The sequence below is a fragment of the Numida meleagris genome, chromosome 11, assembly GCF_002078875.1.
Source record: "Numida meleagris isolate 19003 breed g44 Domestic line chromosome 11, NumMel1.0, whole genome shotgun sequence".
NCBI lineage: Eukaryota > Metazoa > Chordata > Aves > Galliformes > Numididae > Numida > Numida meleagris.
Window position 1 is genome coordinate 2,421,350 of NC_034419.1, and position 14,492 is coordinate 2,435,841.

At 49.8% G+C, this 14,492-nt stretch overlaps 1 protein-coding gene across 13 annotated transcripts in view; it reads right to left on the reverse strand.

Annotated features, from left to right (window-relative positions):
• RAD54L2 (RAD54 like 2 (S. cerevisiae)) overlaps positions 1-14,492 on the reverse strand; it is a 60,008-nt gene that overhangs the window by 2,715 nt on the left and 42,801 nt on the right. For 12 of the 13 annotated variants that reach the window (XM_021409395.1, XM_021409393.1, XM_021409390.1 and 9 more), the window contains 17 exons: positions 14,002-14,234; positions 13,223-13,405; positions 12,816-12,949; positions 11,284-11,480; positions 10,201-10,543; positions 9,181-9,358; positions 8,287-8,538; positions 7,556-7,674; positions 7,130-7,245; positions 6,032-6,131; positions 5,496-5,701; positions 4,118-4,293; positions 3,257-3,453; positions 2,952-3,148; positions 2,388-2,477; positions 1,726-1,818; positions 7-1,527 (listed from right to left, as the gene is read on the reverse strand). In XM_021409395.1, coding sequence (XP_021265070.1) covers positions 539-1,527; positions 1,726-1,818; positions 2,388-2,477; positions 2,952-3,148; positions 3,257-3,453; positions 4,118-4,293; positions 5,496-5,701; positions 6,032-6,131; positions 7,130-7,245; positions 7,556-7,674; positions 8,287-8,538; positions 9,181-9,358; positions 10,201-10,543; positions 11,284-11,480; positions 12,816-12,949; positions 13,223-13,405; positions 14,002-14,234 — 3,803 coding nt within the window. In that variant the 3' untranslated portion in view covers positions 7-538. Of the gene's footprint in view, positions 1-6; positions 1,528-1,725; positions 1,819-2,387; positions 2,478-2,951; positions 3,149-3,256; positions 3,454-4,117; positions 4,294-5,495; positions 5,702-6,031; positions 6,132-7,129; positions 7,246-7,555; positions 7,675-8,286; positions 8,539-9,180; positions 9,359-10,200; positions 10,544-11,283; positions 11,481-12,815; positions 12,950-13,222; positions 13,406-14,001; positions 14,235-14,492 lie in introns of those variants that run through there. The other variant, XM_021409399.1, reaches the window with a different exon arrangement.

Sequence of the window (14,492 nt, forward strand, 5' to 3'; positions counted from 1 at the left end):
TCCCTCCCCCAGTAAAAACGCTTCACCCCCGACCTCCGCTGGAGCCACCCCCTGGCCCCCACCTCCCGGGGGGAGGGAAGCTCACGGATAAGGCAGTTCGTGTGAGAGGGAGCGCGCCCGCCAGCACCGCGCCTCCGGGCTGAGAAGGGCAGCGACGGGCACCGAGCCTCCCCCTTCGGACAAGACAGAACAGAGACAGACAGACAGACAGGGCGTGCGAGGGAGGGAGGCACTCCTATGGTTTGCATCGCCGCTTCCCTCCGGCCCTGGCTCCTGCTCCCCCGGCCTTCAGGTCCGCCCTACGCCCCCCACCCCTCTCCCAGCCCTCAGTACAGTCCAGATCCTCGACGGCTAAAAAAAAAAAAAAACAAACAAAACCAACAGAACAGAACGAAAAGAAGAAAACAAACCCCACGCCACACCCTCCGCATCCTTCTCCACCCCACTGCCGTGGCCCGGGGGGGAAATCCCGACTCCCACAGAGGTCCCGCAACTTTCGCCTCCCGGCGGAGCCGAGACCGAGCGGGAGCCGAGCCCGTTATTTCCCTGTGATCTCTATAACATCGTCGTCTTTGTCCTCGTCATTAGAGCTGCATCCCACCTCTGGGACCTCCTGGGGTTCAAACTGAGGCACCTGGGACCGAAGGAAGCCCCCGGCCGGGTAGCCCGAGTGAGGGGACATGTAGCCAGGGTAGGCGGATGCCATGCTCCTGGGAAGGCTGCTAGGCAGGACGGGGGCTGGGAAAGGAGCGAACATCCTGGGCTCGGGCAGGAGGGACTGCGTGAAGGGAAGCGAGTAACTGGGCAGCACCCCCGTCAGAGAAGGGTTTAGCATGAATGAGGGGACGCTGGCGGTGGCTGAGGTAGCAGCAGAAGAGCTGGCGGTGCCGGCTGTCAGCAGAGGGTCAGTAGTCACAGGGAACACCAGATGAGGGTCTGGGAGTAAATTGGGCAGCTGGTAGTAAGAGGAGCCAGTGCCCACGTACAAGGAGTTTCCTGGCTGGGAGGCAAACGGATGGGTTAGGTTGTGGTTTAAAGAGACAGGAGGCATGGCGAACCCACCGGAGACGGGGTACCCGTGTTCGTACGGCTGCACGGACGACGGCAGCTGCCGCTTCTTCTGCTGCCTGCGGGCTTGCTCCTCCGGAGTCGACGGCGAGCTCGACTTGCGCTTGTTGCCCCTTAAGTCCAACACCGAGTGGGCATCGGCGTGCTGGCTGGTGGCCGGCAGGGCTGAAGACACGGAGGCGGCCACGCAGTGAATCCCCGCGCGCTGCTCAGCTCCTCGAGCCGCCAGGCCGGGCGCGCTGTCCGTGCGGGACGGGTGGCCTTGTGCTGTGGTGGTGCTGGGGGAGCTGTGCCGGGACTCCCGGGCTGCCGCCGCCTCTGCGTACTGCTGCAGCTCGCTGATGATTTCGGGGCTGTCGGGGGATATGGGCCGAGTGAGCTCCTCCGCGCTGGGGAGCTGCGGGGATGAGGCACTGTGTCTGCCATTGCTCGCCGACTCCAGTGAAGAGCTCTGGGAGCCTGCAAACAAGGAGACGGAGTAGGTGAGAAAGACAATGTCGGAGAGAAAGCTGGGGGCTGAGAGGTAGAAAAGGGGAGGATATCGTGGGGAGGCTGTGGGGTGGGCTCTGAACGCGAGGCAGCCAGGGAATGGCATAGCCCAGACACTCGGGCATGGAAGCGGATGAGCAAGCCCCACAGAGTGCTCACAAGCCCCACCTGAGGCAGCAGTCCGACGGTCTTCATTGCCCTTTGGCTTCCCAGTGGTCCGGATAGCAAAAATCCGCCCATCACTGGTCCGGATGTACGTCCCTGGAACAGAGGGAGAACGGCTTCATTCACAGCTCCTGGTCTCAGCCGAGGACCCCGACTGCCGACCAGCGAGGCTGCCCGGGTAGGAACACGACAGCAGTGCTGGAGAAGGCCAGGCCCACAGAAGAAGCAGGGAGATCAGCAGGGGGCTTCTGGCCTCTTCCTCGTTCCTCATAATCTCCTTGTCGGCATGCCCGGGTTGGAGCTCACCCACTCCCAACAAGCTGCCAGTGGGAAATGCGGAACCTCATGCTCGGGGCGCTAAGTTTGCTCTGGGAACGCTGAGAAAAGTGTTTGGCTGCCCCAGTACATGCAGTGGGTGTTGTGAGAACATGACTCTCAGCAACAAAGTCCAGCAGCTCCTCTCAGAGGCAGATACAGTCATAGCTGCAATAGCCCTAAAGTGTCAGCTGCAAGAGAACACCATGGGCTGCGACAGAGCCACTGCGATGTCCATATCTCTTTTCTTTCCTCTCAAGGGCCTGACTGATGCTTTTACATCCTTTTCTTTGCTAATTAGCACCGGCCAAGCCCCCACCCATAAACCTTACCAAGACACGGGGACTTACCTTTTGTCCCTCGGATGATGTGGATGCTCTCGCCAGCGCTGATTCTCGCCTGTACATCAGTGGATGTGTTTGTACCCGGAATCACAATATCTGGGAGTGGAGGAAGAAACACTGCCTGTGAAACCACATGCCAGCCGCAGCCTGGGAGAGGGGAGCGAACCCCTCTGCTTGCAATGCAATTGTCTCCTCTCTGTGCTGTGCTAGAAGCAAGCCCCAGGTGTATTTCTGAGCAGTGCAGGAGGTAGTACAGGCTTCAAGGAAGCAAAGCCCTGCTGACAGAGCATCTCCCCTGTCCCAGCGAGGACAGCTCGTGACTCCTGTCTGGAAGAATTCACTGGTCTCTCATGGAGTTCACCCCCAGTAACCCACCAAGCACGTGCCCCTTAGACACCTGCAAGCAGAGTCCTCCAAGTACTGGGGAACCGCTCACATGCAGAGTGGTGGTACCAGTTGCTCTGATGTCTGTTTACCCACAGCCCATGCGGTGGGTATCAGCAATCCACCTTGCTCCTCAACTCACCGTGGTCATCATAACTCAACTCCCTGTGAGCAACAGCAACTCACCTGTGGTTGTGACAATCTTCTGCACAAGGACACCGGCTCGCTGTAGATAGTTGATGGGGAAGTTGACAGCAGGGTTGGAACTTGAGGTTGATCCTGCACTGCCCAAGGGGACATGCCGAGGCATCATAGGAATGGGAGTGGATTGAACTGGGCGGACACTTGCCACTGGCTTGTCCTCGCCTTTCAGGGCTGGTCGCCTAGTGAGAGAGGAGAGAGGAAAGTGCAGTGCTCTCACCGACAGGGCCGAACGTCCTCTGCACCTTCACTTCTCATCTACAACACAGGAAGAAGATGCAGATACTCACCAGTTCCTCTGGCTGAAGGCAGGGATGCTCGTCAGACTCTGGTCGCTGGCTGGGTAATACTGTGCGTAGGACGGCCGAGTGTAGGGGACGGATGCTCGCTTTTCCTCCTCGTAGCTCTTCTTGGCTGCTTTCTTCTCTGCCTTGGTCAGCTTGTGTTCCTTCCGGTCAATCAGCAGTGACTCATGCTGAAAAGGCTCCTGCAGCCCCACAGCACAGAGCTTTTGTCACCAACTCACCGCAAGAGGGAACCAACACACCCCACACTGCAGCCACCCTGTCCCCATCCCAGTGAGAGGGACGAGGGGGGTGGAGGCAGAGCTGGTCAGAGCACAGCGTATCTGGGGACACGCTGCAGAAGGGACCGAGGTGCAGCCTGAAGAGTAACTGAGTCAGCTAAGCCATCGTGTCTGCCAAGCTAAGAGTGCAAGCACAGAGCCTGCTGAGATGTCCCATAGCCACCAAAGCCCAACACCTGGCCACAGGCCGGCTCTGCAGCACCACCCTACCAGCAGAGCTCTCCCCAGCAGAGCCAAGTGCTGGCTTTCCCCTGCATTGTTTTAAAATCACCCCAGGAAGAGAGCTGGCAGCAAGTCAGAATGTGTCACTGCCTCCTTCCTGGCTGAAATAAGAGGTGCCCTACCACCTGCCCCCAAACCTGTCCAGGACAAAGATGGCTCGAAATGTGCAGAAGATATTGCAGGGAAGGGCAGGTCTTGGGACCCTCTCTGGAGGAATTTTTACCTATTCCCACCAGCATACTGATGTGTTCTTCTTGCCACTACATCCCCATCACACAGCCAGACTCCTCCAGACCCTCTCTTGCCCACACAGTGCTAGAAAAGAAGCAGGTTGGTCTTATACCTTGGTGATGAGGTGAGGATACTTGAGACAGGCTAATTGTAGAACCGACTCCTTCATCTTGCTTGGATTGAGGGAGAGCTGAGCAAGGTCGGATTCCTCTTCCACAAAATGCAGCAGGTTCTCCACCTCCCGTCGGGTAAAGTTCAGCACCGGGTTCAGGTCATCCACCACCCGGTCTGGAAAAGGGAGGGAACAGTGTGAGCTGAGAAAGGAAGAGAAGGATACTGCTCCCCTTTCTACACTCCTGTCCCAACAGAGCTCCCTCTTTGCAACTTGTGCGTTCCTCAGAAGCCTTCTGTAAATGTTAAGGCATCGTGCTGGGAGATGAGCCTGTTTGACCAAGTCAGACTGACAAATGTCTTATCCTCTAAATTGCACAGCAATGCAATGCAAGCATGCAGGAACATGAGGCTAAATATAAACGGAGTCCCATCTCACAACCTCCACATCCTAAGTCTGAAAACAGACAAGGTCAGGGACATAAAGGTGACAATGTCAGTACCTGGCCACCCACAAATGCCACCAAAAAGGCTCAAACAGGAGCTGAAATCCACAGAACTCTTGAGTTGAAAGCTGAGAAAAGCAGCCACGGCCCCTGCCTTGCAAGAGTCTGAAAGTTTTACTTGGACATTTCCTCCTGCATGCGGGGCAAAGGGAGTACGTGGAGAAAACATCCATATCCAGGACTCTCCTGGGAGCCAGGCCAGCTACCAGGAGACTCCGCCTCGAGGGCAAGGCAGCACACTGAGCTGATCACACTGGGATGCTGTCTCCTGAGCAGAGTTTTGAGACAAAGCAGAACACAGGCAGCAGAACTCTCTTTGGGTCACTACAGCCCTCAGCTGCATACACTACAAGAGCAGCTCGATAGCTGGCACAAACCAGCACAAAAGGAACTTTTGGTATGAGGGCAGGTTAGAACAGGAATGAATTAATTATTCTTGGCTTCTAAGTGAATTCTATCAGTCAAAAATATCAATACGTACTTTTATTTTGCTATCTTTTACTCTCTTGCTGCTGGAGGAATGGAGGTACAGTTTAAACAAGCAATGCCCATGCACGTGGTGAAGCAGGATCACCACCCCTCCTAGTCTCTTGTACAACCAAGAAAGTAACAAGGCATGTAAATGGCACTGTAGAGCACAGCTCTGCTGCAAGATGCTGGCTCTACAACTTTCACTGTTCTGCCTTGATTTTCTTGCAAGGTCTCACATCACTGTCGACTCAAACATGAAACTTTGCCCTAGGATAATGTTCTTCTGCCAACTTCTTTGGCTGTTTGGTTTTCAACCCTTAAAATAAAAAGTTATGAAAGCATAGAAACGAGATTTGGAGGAGCCAAAAGGAGGAAAAGCCAAGAACAGTGTCATGTGCCTACCTGACATGCCCTGCTTGGAGATCTGACGGTCATAGATCTTCTTCTCCAGGGTGTAATCAGACACCAGCCTGTAAATGTGGCACGGCTTCTTCTGCCCGTAGCGGTACACTCTGCACACAGCCTGGGCGTCATGACACGGGTTCCAAGAAGCATCAAACACCACCACTCTGTTTGCACCAATGAGGTTCACACCCAAGCACCCAGCACTGGAAATGAAAGGCAAAATTTCCACTTGCTGCCTTGGCCAATATTCAAAGTTTCTAGGCAGGGACAGCCATCACAGCCACGATGCGTCCGTGGAAATTTCCCTACAGTTTTACAGGCAACTTCAACCCTCTGCCTGGTTTCCAAGACTGTTATTAGCAGTTTGCAGAGGACCAGGGATAAAGTTTTACATCTCTAGGGAATTCAGGACACGGTACTATCATCCCATAAATTCTTGAGGGCAGGTTACAAAGCTAAGAACTGAAAACCCACACACATACAGAGGAGTAATGCAAGTCCTCCACCACGTCCTTCTGCTCCAGCCAGCTTACCGTGTGGACAAAAGGAAGAGCCAAACAGAAGTGTTACTGGGATCATTGAACTGGTTAATCAGTCGTTCCCTTTCTGAGGCAGAGGTGCTGCCATCCAGTCCTGAGAAGGAAATTAAAGACACGTTTAAAAGCTGTGTATATCTGGGGGAATCCCAACAGAACAAACTTGCTTTCCAACCATACAGCTTTGGCTCTGGTTTCTAACCAGTTCTACATTTCCTTAAGTCATGCACTCCTGGACCTCAACTGGACCACTCCATACCTCTGATTTACCCAGCCAGGCAGGTGCAATGCAGCCAGCCAGTCTGGGCTTTGTTCAACTGAAAGATCAAGCAAAACACCACTCAAGTTTGGCAAAGCCAAGACTGGGAGTGCTACAACACACGTAGCACATTAAGGCTCTATATTAGGCAAGCAAGAGCAGCAGGAAAAACAGCCTCACGTGGGCTGGAAGCTCAAGGAACCAAGAGAAAGGAAATTGTGAAAGCCTTTGCAAAACCTCATTGACTGGATCAGAGCACAGAGAACACTGGTCTAAAGGAGCACAGAGGGGTTGTCAAGTCTCTGCTCCTATGCAGCAGCTTGCTTCCAGCAGCTCTGCAAAAATCAGGAACACCATATCCACTATTTCTCTCGGTCCTTGCCAATGAAGTAGCCACACGAAGTAACAACCCATGTCAGAACAAGATTTAAAGCTGGGAAAGGGGGAAAGGGGAATTCACAGCCCCAAGGTAGTGAAATAACTCCGAAGTAATTCTGGTTTGGGAAGCAAGATCTAGGCAACAGCCAATCAGGAAACAAATTGTATCTTTTCCATTTTTAAAAAGCACCAATGTCTGAGTAAGATGTTAGACACCTGTGACTAAGATGTCTAAAAGAAGGCTGAGAAACTATCAGCAAGTAACTGAACTGACACTGTCTTCCCAAGCAACTTCTCAAGAATGGTCTGAAAAAGATTTCATCAGAAGGCTGCTTTAGAAGAGCATTTACAGAGACAGGGAGTACTACAGGATGGTGGTGGAAGACTTTCAGGAATTAGTCCATCACAAAAGATCAAACAGTGTCACACCAAAAGAGAGGAGGTTTGGTTCCACCTACTGTAATAGCTGATGTTTCGGACCCAGTTGTGAACTCCTCCATCTGAGCCTGGAGGACTTGGCATTGGTCTCTTTGCCAAAAACTCTTCAATGACAGACAAAGTGGAAAGGCTCTGGCTGTAAAACCAAGAATTCTGTTCAGGAGAAAGCCCAGCAGCAGAAGTGGAATATCAGAACTCTTCCCCAACGATCCTAGCATTGACGGTGTCAAACCCTGTCTGCTGCAGCCCACCTCTTGCTTGTAAACTACATACTGGCAGAACCATAAAATATGTGAAGGAAAAAAAAGAAAAATGGTCTAATACAACAAAGGAGAAAAGGAGAACTGCCACACCATTCACCCACGTAACAACCTGCGAGCACCAGGAGGTGTTCAACAACTTGAGCATTTAGTGACTGCAGGATCAGCCATTGATACTTTGCTTACCTGAAGACCAAGATCTTGTCTCCAAGCTTCACGCTCTCCTCAACTAGGTGGAACAGTAACACCATTTTGGGTGAGTTTTCCAAGACTCCTGTCTGGTAATCACACAAGATGTCTTTGGCCTGTTGAGAAATGGGAAACTATTACAGGTGGAGTTGTTGATTTCCCATTTAGTTCAACAATCTGTACTCAAGGTGAGATAAATAAATAATTTCAGAGAGGACACATTCATCCTGTCAGTCCAGGTGACAATGCATTTTCCAACTACTGCTGCTGCCTCCCACTCCAGAAGCTCCAAATGACAAACTTCTTGGAAGATGGACAAATGAGCACCTTCCTAATCTGCTCTACCACTAGATCTCTCCTCTGCATCCCGTTAGATTTACCACCATCTTATCTAGACTAAATTTCAGCTTGACATCTCTACAGAATAACAAAGTTCATAGCCTTTTTGGTCAGACGAAAACAATGGTGTTAAGAGTGTTGCCTGCATTCCAGTCACACAAACATCACCAAATTTCCACCCAGTGCCATGCACACACGTTGGTCAAGATGCTCTGTGGCAGAGAAAGTGGATGATAAATGCCTAGCTTTCAAACAGGAGAGTCTTCTCTTTGCTCTGCTTCAGAAAAAAAACTGTGCTAATGAAAACAGGTACAGCCCTTAAGAGTAAGTGTCTGGTCTCCATGTACTGCAAGTTGCCAAATGTAGGGTCTTCCAGCAGTGGTACTCACCCACTCGTAAGTAACAACCTGATTTGCTCTCTCCTGAAAGGGGTTGAAGCCAACACTCTGGAGGAACTTGCTGTTGGTGGCTTCTCCAACTGGTGATGCCAAAGCATTACTCTCTGATTTGACTTTAACTCCTTGAGGCTGGCAGCGGGAATTAGTGCTTGCTGTGCCAAGGTCATCCACATCCAAGTCCTGCTCGTTTGCTAAATTCTCCTTTTGCAGAGCTTCATACAACACATCTGGATGGTTCCAGATCTGAAGGGGTAAGAAAGGACAATGGTTAGGCCTATGCTGGTCTGCTACTTGTTAATGTTTGGGAACTGAAAGCCCCCACAGCTATTCAAAGGGAAGAATTAGTACTTTGATCATCTCATCACCATCCTCACATGGAACTGTAAGGCACTAAAGAGAAAGCCAGTCCCGACTGCATTAAGGCAGCGAAAATAGAAAACATGATTCTGCCACAACACAAGGTACAAGCTGTCTTAACCAAGGCTCTCCTGACTGTAAAGCTGCCAATTTTTTTCCTCAGAACAAAACAGAATGCCACTCTGACTCTCACACAGCACAAACACAGAGGAGGCTGTTAGCACTGTAGCAGGTAATTAGTCATGGTATCAGCCCAGTACTGGTTCAGCCGACAGCTGCAGGTTTCTTCCACAGATCTGAACATGATGTTTAACATCCCTGCACGCCAAGTCTGTAAGCAAGGATAACAATTTTGCTGGATTACCACAGATAACTCAGAGAGAGAGGATGGACCTGGCCAACCACACTTCTGTCCCCTGTTTTGACCCATATTCTTGCCTTTCCCTTACATATATATATATATATATATATATATATATATATATATATATATATATATATATTTTTGCAACTCCTGTCAAAACCTACCTTACAGCAGACACAGAAAGCTTTGAGTGGGTTCAGTCCCAGCCAGCCACTGTTGCCTGCATCTCGGAACCGGTTCATGAACTCTGTATAAAGGGCCCGCTGGATCTTTGACAGACGGACCAAAATGACATGTTCTTCCTTCGAGGGGAGCTGAACCTTCAGCACGTTGTGCCCCCGCCTGTGGAGGCAATAAAGAAAGAGAGTTAAATAGAGGGAATTTCCCAATCTGCTATCTCTGCGGCTGCCTGCAGGGTATGATCTTGACTTCCTGCCCACCTGGCTGCGTGCTTCTCTAATGCACGACACTCATGAGATGCTCTCCCTGCAGCCAAATACTAACAGCAAGCACAATTACAGACATCTTAAATGTTACAATCTTCCAGCACGAGTCACAGTGTTAGGAGAGTGATGGAAGTCTTGTTTTTTTTCTTGGCAGTTGAAAAACGGAATTAAGATCTAAGGTTTCTTTCTAGCTCTGCCAATGACTAAGACACTCCATCCACGTCACTGATCTGGCACCTCAGAACCCTCGACCAAGAAACAAAGCCAATTCGTCTCCAGGGTGGCAGAGGCACCGTCACTTTTTTGTAACCGATTGTTCATGAAACACTTTCAGATCCTTATATAAAGGATGTCAAAGAGTGCACATCCAAATTAACTGTTAAGATGTACAAATAAACTTGAGGTCAATCTGTACAGTTAGTTGTGCTGTTCTCCACTACGTACAACACAAACTAACTTTACTTCTACCCCCAAAGCAAAACAGAGCCATAAAAACCACTCTTGTGCATTTGACAGAGGTTCTGAGAGAAATCCAGAGTTGCTGATTTAAGGATCTCTGGTTTTCTCTGTATGCTTAAGATCCTCCCACAGAGACAGGTAAGGAAACTGTTTAAAGCTCAAGCCCAAGAAGACAGCACGATGAGTTGTCCTGCATAAGCTCAGCAGTCAAGCAGGCTGGCTTGGGGTGAAGGAGCTGGTTGCACAGACCTGACTGCCAGCAGCTCTCTGTGGACTCACCGCTGCACGAAGCCCTCCAGCAGGCTATGCAGGACATGGCTGCGATACCTCATGAGACGCACGTCTTGAGGGGTGCTGTCAATACACTGCCCGTTCAGGATGGGGCGTTCAAACATGTTGCTGAATTCCTGCCGCGAGCCTAGGAAGTCGGGTCGGACAAAGTCTACCATGCACCAGTACTCAATGAGGTTGTTCTGGAGCGGGTAGCCGGTCAGCACCACGCGCCGCCGGGAGCGGATGTTCTTCAGGGCCTGCGAGGTGCTGGCATGGCAGTTCTTGATGCGGTGCCCCTCGTCACAAATAACCACATCCGGGCCAGGGCGAGACAAAGCTTTCTCAATCCCTGAGGACAAGGGACATTAAGGGTTAGTCTGAGATAAGCAAGATGAAGTTCTGGCTTTACACAGCCATCAACTTGACAAAAGGAAAAGGAGGGGTAGCTCTGAAAGACAAAAAGCAGTATTCATGGGTGGCATGGAACAAGGCTGACTCAGGAAGTAACACTAGCTCCCATTTAGCATGATGTGGTCATGACCAAACGTGGCTGTCCCTTATTACTGCTCAAATCAACTGCATTACATCAAGTTGGGTGTCTTGGGTCAGACAGGACTGGCCAACTTCACACAGAGACATCTCCAAGTTCAGGGTACCATCTTCCACTCTTAGCTGCAGCCACTGCAGGGAATGAGAGACTCACCCAGAGCTGAACAATGCTCTGTCTCCAAAGATGCAATCCTGCCCAGCAAAGCTTGATCATGTCAGGGATGCCAGAAGAGAGCACCCCATTCTAGACTTGTTCTGATACCGAGGACTGTGGCTTGTAGCCAAACATACTGAAGAGACCTAACAGCCCTTGGATTACAGGCAGGCAGGCGATCACAAATACACCCACGGTGACAACAGCATGCTGACCCCCCTGCCTACAAGGAACCAAGTAACTATTGCCAGTGGCAAGGACTGACTCTTATTTGCTCTGTTAGCTCCCAGAAATAAGCAATTTACAGGTTGTTTCCCTGCGCTGCCAGAGCTGGTAGCCAGCTGGACAACAGGAACACACTTCTCTCCTGACAACTGGCTTCCCACCTTTCAGAAGCTCTTGCTGCCGGTCTTCCTCGTCCAAGTCAATAATGACAGGGCCAGTCTGCTTCTTTGTTTTCTTCTTCCTTCCAGTGGCAAAGGACTTCTTCAGAGAAAGGAGACGGTACATCTCATATCCCATCAGCAGCACACCGCCCTCTATCACCCAGTCGTTCACCACCTTTGCACGTGCAGCTGTTGTCCTGCAAAACAAACCAACCAACAAAAACCAAAACAAGCTATAAGCATTCTCTCCAGTTTCAGCTTGAACCACGGGATTGGAGTCTGCTGAGGAAGAAGACTTGTTCAGTTAATTGAAGTACTTTCTAGCATCAACCCAGACAGAGGAATACAAAGAAGTTGCTGTGGCAGTGGGTTTTGTTGTTGTTGTTGTTTTATTCACTTATTTAATTTTTTTTTTTTTTAATGAAGAGATGATCTGGTATATAGGAAAAGAAAAAAGGCCTTTTAGCATGCCACAGGTCATGGGCTGAGACTGAAAAATCCTTCCAGGAACTGAGCTGCAGAAGTCTGTCATGTACAAAAGCACATCAAACTCCTTCTAAAAGAGCTGCCAAGAAGAGGGCCTCTGCAGAAGCCAATCACATGCTAATGTAGATGGTTGTGACCCCTTATTTACGTTTACCCCTTTTTGTCTCTTCCAATGCCAGTGTCCTTCCACGATCCCTTCCCTGCTACCCAGCTCAGAGTTGGTTCAGATGCAGGCACTGTCCTCACTCAACTTCCCCAGAGCCCACAGAGCCTCATCCAATAGTAAATACATGCCTGGAGCAGTACCAGCAGCTTCAAAGCACATTCCACTCAGGAGGTGAGGACCAAAATACATGAGTGTATGAACACAGGTATTGAGCTGAGAGCTCCCTATGATCGCTACACTGTCCTGATACATGCAAGACAAATGCCTCACAAAGAAGCAGTGATCCACATGCCAAAAATACACTCCACAGCAGGCTGGAAGTGCAATCGCTCCTTTCTGGAAAAGGATTCTTTGCATCAATTGCCAGAATCCCTCAAGGACAACACAGTTCATAGAGTGTCACAGTGTTGGGTAGAAGAACGCTTCGGTGTGTGAAAATTCTCAGGGCAAAAACCCAAACATTTAAAATACAAGAGATGCATGGTACAAGGGGCACACATCTCACGAGCCCCAGGACTCTGACAGGGCTGGCGAGGTACAGCCAGAAACAAACCACAGCATTTCTGTTCCTCTCTGCAGAAGTAGCTCTTATCTCTGGCAACTGAGTTTCTGATCTCAGCGTGGAAGGAAGAATAGAAAGATGAGTAAGCAGAGGGAGAAGGAAGCACAAGACACAAATGTTGCACAAAAGATACTGTAAATCTCTCCCAATTACCAAAATCCTCCCCTCAAAACAGCATTACACAAGAGAAGTGGAGTGGGAAGGATCTGGGAGTTGACAGCACAGAATTAGCCCAAACATAGCAGTCTGCAACAGTAATTCTCGTAACAGTTCCTCAAGACAGTCTAACAGTTCAAAAGGGCTTTTACTGGCACCTACTTGTGTTCATCATTCAGGATGTGGACTTTGAAGGTGCGGGGCTGGACCTCTTTGGAGTTATAATCAGCAGGAAGGTTTTCAGGTGCTGGGAGCCACATGTTGAATTCTGCTAGCCAGTTCTGGAGCGTATTCACCTGAAAAAGTTAGCCATGGAAGGACTGAAAACCCAATTAAGTTGCTCAGGATTTTAACAGCAGATATGAGAGCATGGAACGTCCCCCGGCTGTGCCCAGTCAGCAGCAGCAGACTAAAACATGCACAGTCAGGGACACGGGGAACAAAATGGGGAAAAGAGCAGCAAGAGTACGACAGAGCATGATGTGAGAAGGGATATCAATCAACCTCTACACAAAGAGAAAAGCAGAGCAAGGAAGGTGATCATTAAGCTCTCCACAGGGACCACTTACAGGTACAATGGCAAGAACAGTCTTTGCCTCCGTGTGCCGAAAAAGTACATCCAAGAAAGAGATGACCTGTATGGTCTTGCCCAGGCCCATGCTATGTGCTAAGATACACCCAAACCCACTGCTGGTTTTAAATCTCTCCAAGGACTCAACCAAGTTGTCATACAGGAATCGGATCCCACCAATCTAGAGAGAGAAGGAGAATAGTTGAATGGGGACTGGTTAGTTTGTTTATAAATACAGTTGCATTTTTAAAAAATGTTCATCTAAATAGGCAAAGAAAACACTCCTGGCTGTTCCTGATATCACTGCACCATCCGTCACCAGGGCACTCTGATAAGAAACAACTTTCTCATCACAATGAACTCTAATCTTTATAAAATATTTTGCCTTGTAGAGCTGAAGGAATTTTGTTACAAGTACAGTCAGAATCAAGAAACACACTTTAATTTATTTATCTTTTTATTGAATTTTATTGGTGGTAGGTGGATGGTTGGACTAGATGATCTTGGAGGTCCTTTCCAACCCTGGCGATTCTACGATTGTATGAATATGAGCACGGGCCCTTGAAATAAAAGCAAGGGGCTTTTATTATCAAATTAGAACAGTAGACAAAGTTATACGTAGCCCAGGCCTTGTTTTAGTTTCTCCTCATCATCTGAATGCCCACAGCTGCAACCACCGCAACCAGACTGGTCACAAATCTCACCAAAGAAGTTCGGCTGCAATTACAGAGCAGGTCTGGCTCAATTTCTTGCACTTCCAAGCCTAACAGAGCCTACCTGATGAGGTTTTACTGCATGTGCAAGCTGGGGAGCCAGGAAAATGTCTTCCTCATTTGGTGGATGGTTGATGTTGACAATGACTTGCCCCAGAGCATCTGACTGATTTAAGGCATCATTCACATGAGAGCCGCTGCTCTCTTCGCTGCCATCTTCCTCCCCTTCGTTTCCAGAGTCACTGCTGTCCACAATTTGGAGGGCATCATCCTCCCCAGAACTCAGCTCAATCACTTCTGTAAACAGAACAGGAGAGAAGAAGGGCAAAGGTTAACGTGACGTCAGTGTTAATCACGCATGGAAAAAAACTCGTACGGGGAAAACAAGGCCACCACGTTCTGCAATGCTGCCCTGGCCCAGTGACCTACTCTGAGCAGGCAGGCAGGACACAAGCCTACAGCAGGCTCCTCAGGCTAGCATATAAAAACTGGGGTTTCCCTGAGTTTCCCATTGTTTCAGAAAATACTCACTTGAGCTGGGCCATACCAAATGTG